Genomic DNA, 18,256 nt, shown 5'->3' with positions numbered 1-18,256 from the left:
GAGACTGGAAGGTGTGGGGGAGAAAGGAGAAATCCATTGCCCTCTTATAGGCAGTAAAAATGCCAACCGTCCCCCCACTTGCGCCTTGAAGCTCGCCTATTCCCAATGAAAGCGTGCGTTGTAAACGATTGGATTACCCAAATCTTATTGATGAGCAATCCCGTATTAAGTGGGCACGATCTCTGCTTTGACAGGACGGGCCAATGGGGCTTGGCCTCAAAACACGGAACGCAGAGTGTGAAAACGGTTCAAAATGTCGAAGGGTCAAGTCTGACGCTTCGCCGAAAAAAGTTGTCAGTAAAAGGCACCATTCTTATTTTTATATATCCTGCCTTCGTGGCTAAGGGTTGTGTTAATTATGCAAAGCCGGATACAATTCTCTTACGGAGGAAAGCTGATGTGTATTATTCAAGGAACCCGCCTTGCAATGCCGAAAATAATCTGCACGCCGAACACGTTGTCATTGAACACTAGTTCAGGGGCTACTGAGGGAGTCCTGGACTAAGGGGTCCTCGTGCGTCTGGCCTATTGGATATGGGCCGGACTGATGGCCGTCAAGATACAAGACAGAAGACTACCTCTCGTGTCCGGTAGGGACTCCTGTATACGTGGATGGCAAGTTTAGGTGTCTGGATATGCTATTTCCTTTTTGTTAAACCGACTTTATATAACCCTAGGCCCCTCCGATATCTATATAAACCGAAGAGTTAGACCAAAGGCAGGATCATAACATTACTAGGCTAGCCAATATGATCTCGTGGTAGATCAACTCTTGTAACCCCTATACCCTTCGAATATAATCAAGTAGGAGTAGGGTTTTACCTCCATTAAGAGGGCCCGAACCTGGGTAAACACTGTGTCCTTCGTCCATTGTTACCATCGTCCTTAGACGCACAACTTGGGCCCCCCCAACCCGAGATCTGCCAGTTTTTACACCGACAATCACTGCCACAAAGGATATCGAAAACGCCTCCTACTCTGGGTGTCGTTGAGTAGCTTGGTAACCCCATCAAGTTGTGCTCTCGGCACCGTGTGCATAAGAGATCTTTACATGCCTAATTATCAATGTGTAATTCATTAGTGATCATCTTTTAATCAAGAGAGGCAAGCCTTTTCTTTTGATTTCTCTCTCCTCCACCTTAATATTTGTTTCATGTGGTGCTTCTAGAATACTAGTATTGTTGTACACACCCTTAAAACTAGTACAGTGGCCTGCACCTCCGAATAATATGACGACTTTGTCCTTAGATGGTTCCTTCCCGGAGGAGGATGGCATTGCGGTAGTGGATGTGATCCTCTGGAGACATGACGGCTCGGTCATCTTTACAGTTTATCGATATCTATTTAACTGGAGTGAAGGTCGACAGACAGACATACATATGTTGATGATTGATATAGTGCTTGCTAGACAACATACAAAGCTTTTGGTGTTGGTTCAGTCAGATCCATCGACTGCCTTATCTTGTCTTTCAAATTCTAGTTTAGATCGATCGATGTTAGGTCAGTTAGTGGCTCAAGTCAAGGCTCTAATGATCGATAGGGTTTTTCTTCTACCGAAACTTCATAGGTCACAAAATAGTGTTGTAGATTGCCTGGCAAGCTATAGTCGCTCTGAGCGAGCTACGGTTGTGTGGCTCGGCAAAGGACCCCCTGCTGTTGAGAATCTCTTGCCAAAGATTGTAACTTTACCATGACAGGATAAAACCCTTTTGATCTTGAAGGAAAAACTAGTAGCAACCTTTTCTTTTACAGGAAAGACGGTCAATCTCATTAATAACTAAACTAGACTAGCGAGACCGCTGACAATGATTACATGTAAACTTGGTCACCATCACTGACCTCTCAACTTTTACTCCAACTCTTAACCAGTGTGATTGTTGAACAAAGAGGCCATAAATTACTTCTGTTTATGTATTTCTGCCACGCCACAGTCCCATACCTTCGTCTCTCTTCTCCACAGCGACCTACCCACCCGACCCAGCCCACCTTGAAATCTCTCCCGCCGCCGCGCCGTACGCCGGAGCCTAGCGCCACCGCCCGCCGCCTCAATCCCACGCCCCCCAACCCCTCCGCCTCTCACGCGCGTCGTCGCCACCGCCGTCCGCGCCCTTCCCCACCGCGGCATCGCGCCCCTGCTGTCTCCAGTCCACCCCGCCCTCAATCTCTAGCCATTGGGTTCTGAGGTACGAGCTTGTTTTCACCCTGTGATTCGTTATACCACACTGACCCCCGCAGTTCCTAGGCGCGCCGGCGCGCATCCGGCACACCCTAGATCCGCCCCCTGAACCCCGAGGTCTCGCCGCGGCAGAAATCGGGCGGAGGTAGGATTGCGTGCTCATGGGGAGTCGGAAAATGGCGTCACAGCAGGGGCGTGGCGACGCCGGCACGTCACAGCCGGGGCGCGGCGACGCCGGCACATCGCAGCGCGGCCAGGTGCAGAGCCTGGCGAGGCAGGGGTCTCTGTACAGCCTCACCCTCGACGAGGTGCAGAACCATCTGGGAGAGCCCCTGCAGAGCATGAACCTCGACGAGCTGCTCAGGACCGTGTTTCCTGACGACCTGGAGCCCGATGGCGCGACCACCAGCCAGTGTGTGCCGAGCTCAAGCCTCCTGCGCCAGGGCAGCATCACCATGCCGACCGAGCTCAGCAAGAAGACGGTGGATGAGGTGTGGAAGGGCATCCAGGAGACACCCAAGAGGAGTGTCCAGGGGAGTGGTCGGCGCAAGCGGGAGAGGCAGCCCACGCTCGGGGAGATGACACTCGAGGATTTCTTGGTCCAAGCAGGGGTTGTTTCCCAGGGATTTCTCAAGGACACGAGCGATGTTGGCAATTTGGGTCTGATGGGGAGAGGTGCCACAGCAGCTGGAGCCACCGATTTGACATCTGGGGCACAGTGGTTAGGCCAGTACCAGCAGCAGATTGCAGCTTCAGCCATCAACACTCATCAGCATGTGCAACAAATTGTGCCAGCTGCTTATATGCCCATTCAGTTAGTCCCTCAGCCACTGAATGTTGTTGGCCCTGGTGCCACTCTGGGGTCTGCTTACTCTGATGGACAGAGTACATCACCAATGATCAGTCCAATCTCTGATTCTCAGACACCTGGGAGAAAGCGTGGTGTATCAGGAGATGTCCCCAATAAGTTTGTGGAGAGAAGGCAGAAGAGGATGATCAAGAATAGGGAGTCGGCTGCCCGTTCAAGGGCTAGGAAGCAGGTATATTTCACCTCTCTGTTTTTTTCCCTCTAATTCTTTCTTTATAGCAATGGAACTATAGATAAAGATTCATGAAGGGTTATCAACGGTACTTGTTTGAATTTGGCTTTTCTTGTGATCTGTGATCTGAAAAATGTTACAATAGGCTTACTTTACTTTTCCATAATTGTCTTAGGGTCAGTATCACTTACATTGTATTTGCAACAGGCCTACACTAATGAACTCGAAAACAAGGTATCCCGTTTGGAAGAGGAGAATGAGAGGCTAAAGAAGCAAAAGGTATTTTCTTTTCAATACAAGTTTACTGAAATGCCACACTTTTCAGTGGAAGTTGGACTACCTGATAAGTAGCAGGGAATAAATGTGATTGCTCGTATTGGCAGGTGGTGTCAGTTTCATAGTTTGCACTGTTAAGCACTTAAGCTACCCCCTTTTGGTGTACGGGTATGAGAGTATCATACTATAATCCTATGTATCTGCTTCCACTACTGGGGCCCAGCCATTACTGGGTGGGATAGGAACAATCTGGTGTACAATGGACAATTCGACCTGTTGGTTTATTATATTAATAGGTTAATGTACAATGAACTACGAGGCTACCACTTTTCTATTGGATATTGGAGTTTACTGCATTTACCTCAATTTACATGACCAAATAAGGCTGCACTGTGCTAATATGAATTACATGGTAGAAAAAGAAAAACTAGAAGACAATAGGGGCTCATTTGATTTCATGAGAGAACTGTATTAAGTTCTTGTTGGATATTCTAATGAACACTTCTGATTTGCTCCCTGCATTAGAAATTTTAGCACAATAAGTCTGCGGTCTAGCTCTAAAGGTAGAGTCTACTTCAGTTATAGGTTGCAATAGAGAGGTAGGAACCAGGAACTGTCTGCTGTAGATTTTCCGGATGACATAGACCTGATAATGTATAAGAGTGATAAAAGGGAAATACATATTACAAGAGTTTTATACTCCTGATTGCCCTGAAAAAAGATATACATCTGATTATGGGAATGCATATATAATCAGCAGGGTTATGCATTATGTGAGATACTCCTGATTAGGAATGTCTACACGGGAGGATTTGTTGTTTTTTTAGAGAGAGAGGGAGGATTTGTTACCATGGATATGTCAGGTTACGGTCAGCAGGATATTATGTACCTGGTGCTCAGTTATTCTGTGGGATTAGTTACCATATTCCTGGAAAGATAGGGGAGTCGAAGAGAGAAACCTGGGCGTGCGGAAAATGGAGGGGAGCGAAACGACAAGCGGCGCAGGGAGGAGTTTGACTAACCCAGGAACAGCGGTTGCAGGGACAGGAGGGGCCCATACCGCGACCTTTCACTGACATATGAGGTCAACTCCAAGAATTAAACCACAGGAGCTCTCCCAGAGCTCTATTCCTAGGGAGCATAGAGCCTTTAGGGACACTTCAAGAGCGTGACTGAAAAATAATATCACAGTGCTAACATGGTATGTGATGTTAGAAATAGTGGTGTTGCAAGGGAAAACGAGGTTTTATCCAGTCTCTGCATCATCAGTTTATCTAAAAGATTATATGACCACCATCGTTTAGGGCTTCTATGATTCGCATGATTTCCAAAATTCGGGAATAGGAAAAACGTACGAATAGAGTGGCATGTCATCTTCAATACTACAGGATTGTGAGGATGTTTGATTGTGCACAGGAAAAACCGAGGATTCTTTCAAAGAAATTGGAGTAGATGCAAAATTTCCCATGAAACCTAGTGCAACTGATCCTAAGGAAAAATTCCTATGGTTTGCAATCCTACGAATCAAACAACCCACATAGGAAAAATTCCTAAAGATTAGAATTCTCCAAAATTCCTTCGCAAATCCTTTGAATCAAAGAAGCCCAATCTTGTGAGTGAGAGATATCCGGATATGTATCATGTATTGACTCTGTCTGCTTCTATGGAAGTGTAGATTTGATTACTGCACCATTTTGTGGGTTCAGGTTTTAGTTGTAGAGATGCATTAGCTATACTATGATTGTAAGTGGTAATTGAGTGGAATGATTTATTTTAGGTGCTTTAAGATTAGGAGGGATCTGTCAGATTGAAACATGTTTATAGAACTCACATTTCATTTTCTTGTACTGCATAATTTCAGTACATTATTTCTCTTTTGTGGCGAAAAATAGTACGGAATACTCCCTCCATTCCTAAATATTTGTCTTTCTAGTGATTTCAACAAGTGACTACATACGGAGCAAAATGAGTGAATCTACACTCTAAAATATGTCTATATACATCCGTATGTGGTACTCATTTGAAATCTCTAAAAAGACAAATATTTAGGAACGGAGGGAGTACATGGTAGTCCTTTATCACTGATACAAGGGTTGTGGCACCAGGGGTTAATTAACAATCTGTCAACAAATTTCTTGTGCTTATTTCCTGTCTAATCCTGCTTTCAGCCAAATGTTTATCCACTCTGATGCTATTAGCGAATCTTCCATGCATAACATTGACATGCTGACCTTTTTCTGCCCTATCTTCAGGAGTTGAACATGATGCTTTGCTCGGTGCCTCTACCAGAACCCAAGTACCAACTCAGGAGAACATGCTCGGCCGCTTTCTGACTGTGTCCAGAATACTTTGCCTTGTAGATTTTAAAGTGGCGGCGCTCGTAAGGTTTGCCTCTTCGGTTTAGAATCGTTTGCGAGCCTGGGAGTTCCTTTTTGGCTTTATCCTTGCCCAGTGATTTCCGGTGTGTAGATCAGCGGGAGCCTAGCATGTGCTGTGTTAGCACTTGGCACTTTTATTTACCTGTGTGCGGAGGCCCTGCCACCAGCCTAGTATGTAAATCTGCTGGACTCATTTTAAAGTTATCGGAGCTTTCTTGACATGGGCTGCTCTTTCATGTAAATGCAGAGCGGTATGCAATTTGCTGTCCTTTTTCCTTCCGAGAAGTGCAAGTTACATTTGCCTGAATACTTCTGACTCAGGTGAACGACCGCAGGATACAAGACATTTGGAATGTGAAGAATTCACATGAAACAGTTCAATGCGATTCGGTTTCTTGATATTGCTTCCGCCTCTTGACTCCGTTTTCAAAGCCATGTAGGCTTTCAATGACCAACTTGGCCAAAATACGTTTGGGCCAAACAAAATTCTGAAAATAAGTAAATCAGATTCTTATGATATGGCTGCATTCCTATGCACATCATTGCTATGCTGGTCAGTGAAACCTGCTTATCCTGGATGTTGTACACTATGCTGGTCAGTGGAACTTGCTTATCCTGGACGCCGTGCATCATAACATGCAATGCACGAGATGCTGTTTATCTGCTCTGCTGCTGGTTGTAAAACTCTCTTCTCTCCCTAGTTAATGACGAGGCAAATCTTTTGCCTCAGTTTCAAAAAAAACAAACAAACTACGTAGTCCTTAATGGAACCTTCCTCAATGCCGTATAAGTTGGATCCAACGGGGGGTCTTTGGCTTTGCATGCTGCACTGCTTCCTCTTGTGCGCCAGAATAATGGCTGCTCACCGTGCCACTCGCGTAGTTTCAGGGCTTGTGGTGCGTTTCAAACTTTCACTCCTCATGGAATGTGCTTTGAGTTCTTTTGAACCCTGGCTGGTTATGAGCACACGACGGTCTAAAGGTGCAGTACACAGAGTGCGAATATACGTGGATGTCCCTTCACTCCAATCAGATGCACTCCTTGGGAGAAGTGGAGAGCGTTGCTGGACGATGATGCCATTTACCGCCGGTTTGGTTGGCTGCGGTTTACACCACCACAGTGCAGTACGTATCTGCTTGAGTCTCGCATCCCCCGCCCCGCCCCGGCCGAGGTGAGGCACTTGAAGCTCCCCTGCAAGTGGCACCGTAACCTGAAGCAGCGAATCACAGATGGTTGCGCATCCGAGGAAGAGAACAACGTCCGCCGCATCAAATGTCGCCATACACAAGGATCGTGTGCGAGTCATCGTCGCCGGACAGAAATCATGACCCCAAAACTGCTTTTTTTTTTCTAAAATAAAACAAAAGCATGACCCCAAAACTGTGAATCAAAGGAAATCTTGCGAGCTGCAACGAGGTTCACATTGGGCGACAGGGCGCGACACCCTCTTCTGGGAGGGTAGATCACCCGATGGATTTCGGCTAGAGGAACTTGCCCCACAAGTTTACACGAGAGTGCCCGAGAGAATCAAGTCGACACACACAGTCCTTGAGGCTTTATCAGATGAAACTTGGGAAGGGATGTGGTGGCGTCAATCGAAGCCGAAACATTGACGCAATTTCCTGGATGTGTGGCCTATGGTGGCGGTGGCGCGGTTAGGCATGCAACAGCGGGGCCAGTTAAGGTGGTCGTGGGAGAAAAATGGCCTCTTCTTCGCCAAGTCTGCCTACGCGGCCAAGCTTGAAGCTTCGGAGGTATCTCCCACCGCAACCAGCTTTCACTTGGGAAACGGGAGCGCCATTATGTTGCTGGCTCTCCGCATGGTTCGCGCTCACCAACAAATGTTGGACGTTCGATAGATTGGCCTGAAGAGGGCTCCCACACCAATGTGCATATCCGTTCTGCGATCAACAAGAGGAGTGTTGGGGAACGTAGTAATTTCAAATTTTTCCTACGCACACGCAAGATCATGGTGATGTATAGCAACGAGAGAGGAGAGTGTGTCAACGTACCCTCGTAGACCGAAAGCGTAAACGTTATGACAACGCGGTTGATGCAGTCGTACGTCTTCACGATCCGACCGATCTTAGCACCGAACGTACGGCAACTCCGCGATCAGCACACGTTCATCTCGGGGACGTCCCTCCTACTCTTGATCCAGTTGAGGCCGAGGGAGAGTTTCGTCAACACGACGGCGTGGTGACGGTGATGGTGAAGTTACCGGCACAGGGCTTCGCCTAAGCACTACGACGATATGACCGAGGTGTGTAACTGTGGAGGGGGCACCGCACATGGCTAAACAATGTCAACTTGTGTGTCTCTGGGTGCCCCCCTGCCCGCGTATATAAAGGAGCAAGGGGGGAGGCCGGCCGGCCCTTGGGGCGCGCCAAGGAGGGGAGGAGGAGTCCTCCTCCTAGTAGTAGTAGGACTCCTCCTTTCCTAGTCCAACTAGGAGGGGAAGGGGGAAGGAAGGAGAGGGAGAGGGAGAGGGAAAGAGGGGCCGCGCCCCCCTCCCCTAGTCCAATTCGGACTCCCCTTGAGGGGGCACCTCCTGGGCTGCTGCCCTCTCTCTCCCCTAAGGCTCACTAAGGCCCAATACTTCCCCGAGGGGTTCCGGTAACCCCTCCGGCACTCCGGTTTTCTCTGAAATCATCCGGAACACTTTCGGTGTCCGAATATAGCCGTCCAATATATCAATATTTTTGTCTCGAACATTTCGAGACTCCTCATCATGTCCGTGATCACATCTGGGACTCTGAACTATCTTTGGTACATCAAAACACATAAACTCATAATAACAATCGTTATCGAACATTAAGCATGTGGACTGAGGGAGTCCCGGACTAGGGGGTGTCCGGATAGCCGAACTACCATCATCGGCCGGACTCCAAGACTATGAAGATACAAGATTGAAGACTTCGTCCCGTGTCCGGATGGGACTTTCCTTGGCGTGGAAGGCAAGCTTGGCGATACGGATATGTAGATCTCCTACCATTGTAACCGACTCTGTGTAACCCTAGCCCTCTCCGGTGTCTATATAAACCGGATGGCTTTAACCCATAGGAAGAACAACAATCATACCATAGGCTAGCTTCTAGGGTTTAGCCTCCTTGATCTCGTGGTAGATCTACTCTTGTAACCCACATCATCAATATTAATCAAGCAGGACGTAGGGTTTTACCTCCATCAAGAGGGCCCGAACCTGGGTAAAAACATCGTGTCCCTCGTCTCCGGTTACCATCCGCCTAGACGCACAGTTCGGGACCCCCTACCCGAGATCCGCCGGTTTTGACACCGACATTGGTGCTTTCATTGAGAGTTCCTCTGTGTCGTCACCGACAGGCTCGATGTCTTCTTCGATCATCAACAACGATGCAGTCCAGGGCGAGACCTTCCTCCCCGGATAGATCTTTGTATTCGGCGGCTTCGCACTGCGGGCCAATTCGCTTGGCCAGCTGGAGCAGATCGAAGGCTACGCCCCTGGCCGTCAGGTCAGATTTGGAAGTTTGGACTTCACGGCTGACATCCGCGGGGACTTGATCTTCGACGGATTCAAGCCACAGCCGAGCGTGCCGCATTGTCACGTCGAGCATGATTTAGCTCTGCCGCCGGACAGTACCCTGGAGGCCGCACTCGAAACCACTCCGATCTTCAATTCGGAGCCAGCTCCGCAGATCGAGGATGGATGCCTAGACACCACCTCGGGGGCTGCAACCTCCACGGCGATAGAGCCGAACACCGATCTTTCCCCCATGAAGCTCGTGACTCCGAGGTGCCAGACTCCTTGCCGGACTCCGGACCTCCCGCGCCCCCTCCAGTCGAATCCGATTGGGCGCCGATCATGGAGTTTATCGCGGCGGACATCTTTCAACACTCACCTTTTGGCGACATCTTGAGTTCGCTAAAGTACCTCTCGTTATCAGGAGAGGCCTGGCCGGACTGCGGCCAGGACGGTTGGGATGCGGACGACGAAGAAATTCAGAGCCCACCCACCACCCACTTGGTAGCCACTGTCGACGATTTAACTGACATGCTAGACTACGACTCCGAGGACATCGACGGTATGGACGACGATGCCGGGGACGACCAAGAACCAGCGCCTAACGGGCACAGGAAAGCCACCCCATCCCACAACGTATGCATGGTGGACACACCAAAAGGAAGCGACAATGAGGAAAACGGGACGTGGCGAAGGACAACTCCCCCAACAGACAAACAAAGCGGCGACGCAAGCGCCGCCCGAAGACCGGCATCAACAAAAACGGTACCCATATGGACCCGGCCCTAGAGCAGGGCGAAGCAGTGGACGACGCACACGTCAACAAGCAGCCAGCCGGACATGAACCGGACAAGCAACCCATCCCCGGCGAAGACGATCTCACATCACCAGAGCATATGAATCTCCATAACAGGCTCGTCGCCACTGCAAGAAGTTTGAAGAAGCAAAAGCGGAAGCTCAAAAAAGCGGAAGACACACTCAGAATGAGATGGAGCAAAGTACTCAACACCGCAGATAAATATGGCACTAGTCACCAGACAAAGAGCTACCCGAAGCGCAAGCTGCTGCCGAAATTTGACGAGGAGGCCTTCGAGCCCCCGCAGTCAAAAAAGAAAGGGGCTGCCTGGCCGGATAGACGACCAGATGACAGGCCAAGAGCAACACGGGCCGCCACACACAAGCCGGCATATGATCAGCATAAAGATCTTTAGAAAAAGGATAACCCGGCCAGGTCTATCTATGGGACAAAAAAGAAGACTCCAGGAAGTAACACAACCAGCCGAGCATTTGAAGACAACGGCACACCCAAATACAGGGGCGCCGCACACCCACTATGTTTCACCGACAAGGTGCTGGATCATGGATTTCCAGCGGGATTTAAACCCATAAACATAGAGGCATACGACAGAACAACAGACCCCGGAGTCTAGATTGAGGATTATATCCTACACATACACATGGCAAGAGGAGACGATCTCCATGCCATAAAATACCTTCCCCTCAAGCTCAAAGGGCCGGCCCGGAATTGGCTTAAAAGCCTCCCAGAAAATACGATTGGGAGTTGGGAAGAGCTCGAGGATGCGTTTCGAGCAAATTTTCAGGGGACTTATGTCCGGCCTCCGGATGCAGACGATTTAAGTCACATAACCAAACAGCCCGGAGAATCAGCACGCAAATTCTGGAACAGGTTCCTCACTAAAAAGAACCAAATAGTCGACTGTCCGGACGCTGAAGCCTTAGCAGCCTTCAAACACAACGTCCGAGACGAATGGCTCGCCAGACACCTCGGCCAGGAAAAACCAAGAACAATGGCCGCACTAACAAGTCTCATGACCCGCTTTTGCGTGGGGGAAGACAGCTGGTTGGCGAGATGCAGCACCAGCGACCCGAGTACACCTGAAATCAGGGATGGAAATGGGAAATCACGACGCAAAAAAGATCAGCGCCGGAACAAGGAGAATGGCCCAAATAGTACGGCGGTCAACGCCGGATTCAAAAGCTCTCGGCCGAACAACAAAACACTGCCCTTAAAGGATAACAGTGACGAGCTATCCAACCTCAACAAGATTCTGGATAGACTGTGTCAAATACACGGTACCTCCGGGAAGCCTGCAAACCATACCCACAGAGATTGTTGGGTCTTCAAGCAGTCCGGCCGACTTAACGCCGAACACAAAGGGCTCGACACACCAAGTGAAAGTGACGAAGCCCAAAAGCAGCGCTCCGGAAACCAAAAGACTTTCCCATTAGAAGTCAAAACAGTGAACTCACTTCACGTGATAACACGCAGCGCGGCCCCTGCTATACCAGGACACCGTCCGCAGACTGGGGATAGAACCCACCAAAATTCGCCATAGCAAGCACTTCCTTCAAAGGAGTGACGCCAGGCCTTTTCAGCCAATTTTACAGGCTCTGTACCACTAGGGGTCGTGTTCGGTTCATCCGACAACCTCCGTCACGAAAAGCTCACCCTCCATCGCCCCATTTAGCAGTAGCCCTTAAGCACTACTGGGGCGTGCAGCTTTCGCCCGCTTTAATGCAATACCACATTACGCGTCTCTTACGCTCAAAAATGCCCAGTCCACGTGGCATATTCTTAAGACTCCAGGTGTCTCTCGACCACGGAGAATGTGTGGCTGCCTAGACAGCCACACATTATTCCGACCTTGCAGGTCAAAGCCCCTAAAAACATGTCATTTAGACCTCGGACATGGTTAGACGAGTCCGGCGTAACTTAACAAGGGGCTTCCCAGCCGCATACCCCCTTTTTTAGGGGGCCGCACGCATAAATGATGAAAGCTAATAAAGCTCAACTTTCTTCATCTTCCAAATTATACTTTATTTTGATACACTTTTTGCACGATATTTCTTAGAAACTAAGTCCTTCTCTTTTACAGATGAAGCACGTGCTACACCCGTCCAGAATACAGCACAACGGAGACACGGGCGCAGACATGCAGTAGGGACCCGTTGCAAGGATTCTTTTCTGATTAAGACCCTGCGTAAACCTTTCCCATTGTCTCTTGTTGATAAACATCCCCCGGTTTCTTACCAGAGCCGAGGAGGAGGCTGGCGTTTTGGCATCGGCCGCGTCAGAAGTTCCCGCCTGTACCTGGACACTAGGGGCTTAGGGCTTTATTCTGCCCGATATCATAAAGACCGAACACCTCAGGGAGTGTTCAGCGTCTCGAGTTAGGCCTTATATGCATCAGCTCCGAATCATGTCTTTGGTCAAATGTTGGGTTTGCCCGGCTCCTGTGTTTTGCTGCCTTACGTTCCATATCATCGGCTAACGCGGCACCAGGAGAACTACTGCGATTGTGCCCCGGTTCGGCCGGGAGAGCACCTCAGTAGAGAAAGCCGAAAACTGACTGTCATGATATAGCGAGAGACTGGTCAACCACTCGATCGACCATTGGAATGTTTAGAATTCCTCCGCTTTGACGAAGGACCGCTTCCCGGTCAGGCACATACGCGCCCCAAGTTCGGAGAAGCGCGGTGCCATCAGGGGCTATATAGTAGCCCCACATTCGAGCTCCTATGGCTAAGTGAAAGTGATAAAGCATTATAGTCCGGCTGCCTAGTTTGCTATGCTATCACCTCCTTAAAAGGACCAAGACGTTGGATTAAGTGTGAAAAAGCGTTTTTCTTTTTGCAAACACCCCCGCACCATGTGCGTGGGGGCTGAAGCCAAAGACTGCCATCTTTCAGATTATACATACATATACGGCCGCACAGGAGATAGTTCAATACTTGAACACACAAGTATAAAAAGTCATTACATTATAAACATGATCTTAGAAATCATACAGGTCATTCAAACATAACATCTTTCGAGCACTGCGACTCTATTATACGAGCGCCCTGCAGGACTTCCTCAAAGTAATGCTCGGTGGGGAATCGGCTTTTGTCCGAACCCCGGGATGCAACAGCGGTGGCATCCATCTCTGCCCAGTATGTTTTACCACGGGCGAGAGCCATCCGCGCACCTTCTATGCATGCCGACCGCTTCATCGCCTTAATATGCGGCACTGCCCCAAGGAATTCCTGCAACAAGCCAAAATAACTCTTCGGCTTGGGCCTTTTTGGCCACAGATGAGTTACCACATCCGTCATCGCCAGTACGGACAATCTATTCAGCTCAGCCCACTCAACTAGCCGATCACTCAACGGAAGTGGACGCTCCGGACTATGGAATTGAGACCAGAAAAGCTCTTCCATTTCATGATCCTCCTGGCTTCGAAAGTGCACGACTGCGTCAGCCGCACTCGCCGCCAAGTCTAGATAGGGATCCTCCGCACCGTACATTCGGCCCAGCTCAGCATACTTCGGATCTGTGAACTTCCTACGCAGCATAAAGGGCTTTCCAGCCACAATGTCCCCGGCCTGACGCAGTTCCTCCTTTATAGCCCACATTGAACTGCGGGCATCCTTGGCTTCGGCATCGGCCTTTTTCAGGTCCTCTTGCTCCGCTTGGCGTTCTCTTTCAAGAACTTCCTGGCGGTCGGTAGCAACTTTTAATTTTGCGGCCATTTCGGCCATCTCCTCCCTGCTTCGGCAGTGAGCAGCCTTCTCGGCTTCTAGCTCTTCTACTGCCTTCGAGGCAGCCACCTCGCTCTTCCTGGCTTGCTCCTTGACCCGAGCAAGTTCTGCTCGAAGGTCTTCCACAGCAGCAGCACCATCTGCATCAAGCATATAAATTGTAAGGAATGGGCGTCAGCTCCCTTACTGCGCGACTGCGGAGCAACCACATACCTTGCGACTCATCAAGTCGTCTATTCACCAGCGAGATGTCCACATCCGCAACGTCGAGTTGTCTCTTCAGCTTGGCAAATCCATCAGTCCGGCTAGCCATCGAATGATCAACCACTTGCATAGGAAAGGTGACATTCTATAACTGAGATTATGATCCTCGGCACGCTGTCGCTTTCGACAGCATACCAAGTCTCAGGGGCTACTATCTATACAGGGCGCACTTCATGTGCAAAACTGTCAACATGTATGTCATTTTTTGCGTACCTCAAATCCCGTCAGTAAACTTCCGACGGCCTCATACAACCCGGTTTCGGCGGACGAGATCCTCTCAATCACATCACCCATTAATGTGCGGTGATCTTCTGAGATGGACGCCCTCTTAAGCAAATCCTGCAGCTCCACCGGCCGTACTCTAATGGGCGCCGAACTCTCCGGTCCTGCCGGATTCGGGGAGACCCTCCGCAACGACACCTCAGGGTCGTCCGCCCCGCACGATGGGGCGGCAGATGAAGGCGTTTCGCTTTCCATCATCTCCGGACGAAGGTCTCCCGAAGATGAGCTGTGCTGAGATGGGCTGGGATCCAAACTACAAGGTAAAAACTTCGTTACCTTTAGACATTAAGCAGGGGTGTCTGATAAATATAAAATCCCCCTTTTTTCACTTACGACTCGTTAGGGGGCTGATTCCTCCGAGGAGACAGTACGGCCGGGGCGCTTCCCGGCGCAGGACCTTCCGGTACAGATTTCTTTCCCTGCTTTGAGGCCTTGGCCTCCGGGTCTTCGGAAGCATTCCTCTTCTCCCCCTGGAAGGAGGGACTCTCGATTCCTCCCTTACTAAACGCCTCCTTGGCAGAGGTGACAGTTTCCCTGTGCCCCCCTTCGCCCTCATTTGAAGGTGCAACCTCCAACATTTTGATTAACACAGGATCCTGCGTGGTCTCAGGGAGGGGGGTCGGACACCGTATCAGTTTTGCTTGCGCTATCCACTCCTGTCCAGGGATAGCTGGTTAAAAGGCAAGCTCACGATAAATAAATGGATGGTGTGTCCGGACACAGGGCTACTTACTTGAGTATCCGGGCGATTGCAGCTTAGGCCAGCGTCCTCGGTCAATTCTGGATGCGTCTCTTGCGATCCGAAGAACAATTTATACATCTCCATGGGAGTCAAACCCATGAAGTGTTGAAGAGCTCGCGGCCCCTCTGGATTAAATTCCCACAGACGGAGGGGGCGACGTTTGCAGGGCAGTAGGCGCCGGATCAACATGACCTGCACCACTGTGACCAGATTGATCTCCCTTTCTTGGAGGACTCGAATCCGGTCCTGCAACAGGGGGACGTCTTTGGGCGGACCCCAGTCACGCCCCTTGTTGACCCATGACGTCAGCTGCTGTGGAGGGCCCGAGCGAAAGACGGGCGGCGGCTTCTGCCTGCTGCCCCGGGGAGCGGTGATATAAAACCACTCCTGTTGCCACAAGCTGAGCTCCTCTTGGAAAGAGCCCTTGGGCCATGGAGCTTCGGCCCTCTTGCTTATAACCGCCCCGCCGCACTCTGCCTGACGCCCTTCAATCATCTTCGGCTCCACGTTGAAGGTTTTGAGCCATAAGCCGAAGTGAGGGGTAGTGCGGAGGATGGCTTCACAGACGACAATGAATGATGAGATATGGAGGATGGACTCCGGAGCCAGGTCGTGGAATTCCAGCCCATAGTAAAACATGAGCCCCCTCACGAAGGGATCCGTCGGGAAGCCTAAACCCCGATGGAAGTGAGACATGAACACGACGATCTCGCCAGGCTCGGGAGTTGGGATAACTTGCCCTCGGGCAGGCAGCCTATGCGAAATCTCGTAGGTTAGATACCTGGCATCTCTCAGCTTTAGCACGTCCTCCTCCGTGACGGAGGAGGGCATCCACCGGCCTCGTAGATCAGGACCGGACATTGTCGAGGATCGAAGGTACCTGAATTTGGAGCCCTGGGTGTTGGAACTCAGGGAGAGGGGTGGATTCGATAGAGGATTGAATAAAAAGAACGGGCCTTGGTCTCATTATAAAGAGGAAGAATACCAAGAGCCGTCCCTGTGACCGTTTGAAACCCGCCTTCGATGGAGGGGGCGTGGCAACAGGCGCGGTTGGGTTACCCACGTCCGTATTGATGGGAATCCCGGAATAAGGGGAACACAATCTCTGCTTCGACAAGACGTGCCAAGGAAACCGCCTCGCTAAACGCGCTGAGGTGGAACAATAAAAACAATTCGAGTAAAGGCTTGGAAGTGGTGTGACGTCACGCCACAGGATACGTCAGCAGATTGATCTTGTGTAATATTATTCTCTCTACGGTGGTATGTGGAATTTATTTTTGCAGAGCTGGACACTATCCTGGTGTTCACAATCTTCTATAAATTATTTGGGGGAGGAACCCGCCTTGCAATGCCGAAGACAATATGCGCGCCGGACTCGTCGTCATTGAAGCCTGGTTCAGGGGCTACTGAGGGAGTCCCGGACTAGGGGGTGTCCGGATAGCCGAACTACCATCATCGGCCGGACTCCAAGACTATGAAGATACAAGATTGAAGACTTCGTCCCGTGTCCGGATGGGACTTTCCTTGGCGTGGAAGGCAAGCTTGGCGATACGGATATGTAGATCTCCTACCATTGTAACCGACTCTGTGTAACCCTAGCCCTCTCCAGTGTCTATATAAACCGGATGGCTTTAGTCCATAGGAAGAACAACAATCATACCATAGGCTAGCTTCTAGGGTTTAGCCTCCTTGATCTCGTGGTAGATCTACTCTTGTAACCCACGTCATCAATATTAATCAAGCAGGACGTAGGGTTTTACCTCCATCAAGAGGGCCCGAACCTGGGTAAAAACATCGTGTCCCTCGTCTCCTGTTACCATCCGCCTAGACGCACAGTTCGGGACCCCCTACCCGAGATCCGCCGGTTTTGACACCGACATGGACCCTACGGGTTCGAGAACTATGTAGCCATGATCGAGACTCATCTCCAGTCAACAACCAATAGCGGAACCTGGATGCTCATATTGGTTCCTACATATTCTACGAAGATCTTCATCGGTCAAACCGCATAACAACATACGTTGTTCCCTTTGTCATCGGTATGTTACTTGCCCGAGATTCGATCGTCGGTATCTCAATACCTAGTTCAATATCGTTACAGGCAAGTCTCTTTACTCGTTCTGTAATACTTCATCCCACAACTAACTCATTAGTCACAATGCTTGCAAGGCTTATAGTGATGAGTATTACCGAGAGGGCCCAGAGATACCTCTTCGAAACACGGAGTGACAAATCCTAATCTCGATCTATGCAACCCAACAAACACCTTCGGAGACACCTGTAGAGCACCTTTATAATCATCCTTTTACGTTGTGATGTTTGGTAGCACACAAAGTGTTCCTTCGGTATTCGGGAGTTTCATAATCTCATAGTCTGAGGAACTTGTATAAGTCATGAAGAAAGCAGTAGCAATGAAACTAACACGATCATAATGCTAAGCTAACAGATGGGTTATGTCCATCACATCATTCTCCTAATGATGTGATCCCGTTCATCAAATGACAACACATGTCAATGGTTAGGAAACTTAACCATCTTTGATTAACGAGCTAGTCTAGTAGAGGCATACTAGGGACTATAGGTTTTGTCTATGTATTCACACATGTACTAAGTTTCTAGTTAATACAATTCTAGCATGAATAATAAACATTTATCATGAATTAAGGAAATAAATAATAACTTTATTATTTCCTCTAGGGCATATTTCCTTCAGTCTCCCACTTGCACTAGAGTCAATAATCAAGATTACATAGTAATGATTCTAACACCCATGGAGCTTTGGTGTTGATCATGTTTTGCTCGTGAGAGAGGCTTAGTCAACGGGTTTGCAACATTCAGATCCGTGTGTATCTTGCAAATGTCTATGTCCCCTTCCGACACCTGATGACAGATGGAATTGAAGCGTCTCTTGATGTGCTTGGTTCTCTTGTGAAATCTGGATTCCTTTGCCAAGGCAATTGCACCAGTATTGTCACAAAAGATTTTCATTGTACCCGATGCACTAGGTATGACACCTAGATCGGATATGAACTCCTTCATCCAAACTCCTTCATTCGC

The 18,256-nt window shown here is 49.5% G+C and overlaps 1 protein-coding gene across 3 annotated transcripts; it reads left to right on the top strand.

Moving 5' to 3' along the window:
- The first annotated feature begins 1,944 nt into the window (after nt 1–1,944).
- On the top strand, nt 1,945–6,149 carry LOC123071159 (ABSCISIC ACID-INSENSITIVE 5-like protein 2). 3 transcript variants are annotated; one of them, XM_044494663.1, is made up of 4 exons: nt 1,945–2,183; nt 2,243–3,216; nt 3,424–3,495; nt 5,745–6,149. In XM_044494663.1, the coding sequence occupies exons 2-4, from the start codon at nt 2,338–2,340 to the stop codon at nt 5,823–5,825; spliced, it is 1,032 nt and encodes a 343-aa protein (XP_044350598.1). In that variant the 5' UTR covers nt 1,945–2,183; nt 2,243–2,337; the 3' UTR covers nt 5,826–6,149. The 3 variants fall into 3 exon arrangements, with proteins under 3 accessions (XP_044350598.1, XP_044350600.1, XP_044350597.1); XM_044494665.1 differs by having other exon boundaries at nt 2,236–3,216; XM_044494662.1 differs by having other exon boundaries at nt 1,945–3,216.
- The last annotated feature ends 12,107 nt before the right edge of the window (nt 6,150–18,256 follow it).

The sequence above is a fragment of the Triticum aestivum genome, chromosome 3B, assembly GCF_018294505.1.
Source record: "Triticum aestivum cultivar Chinese Spring chromosome 3B, IWGSC CS RefSeq v2.1, whole genome shotgun sequence".
Classification (NCBI taxonomy): Eukaryota; Viridiplantae; Streptophyta; class Magnoliopsida; order Poales; family Poaceae; genus Triticum; species Triticum aestivum.
This window is presented reverse-complemented; position numbering and strand designations above follow the sequence as displayed.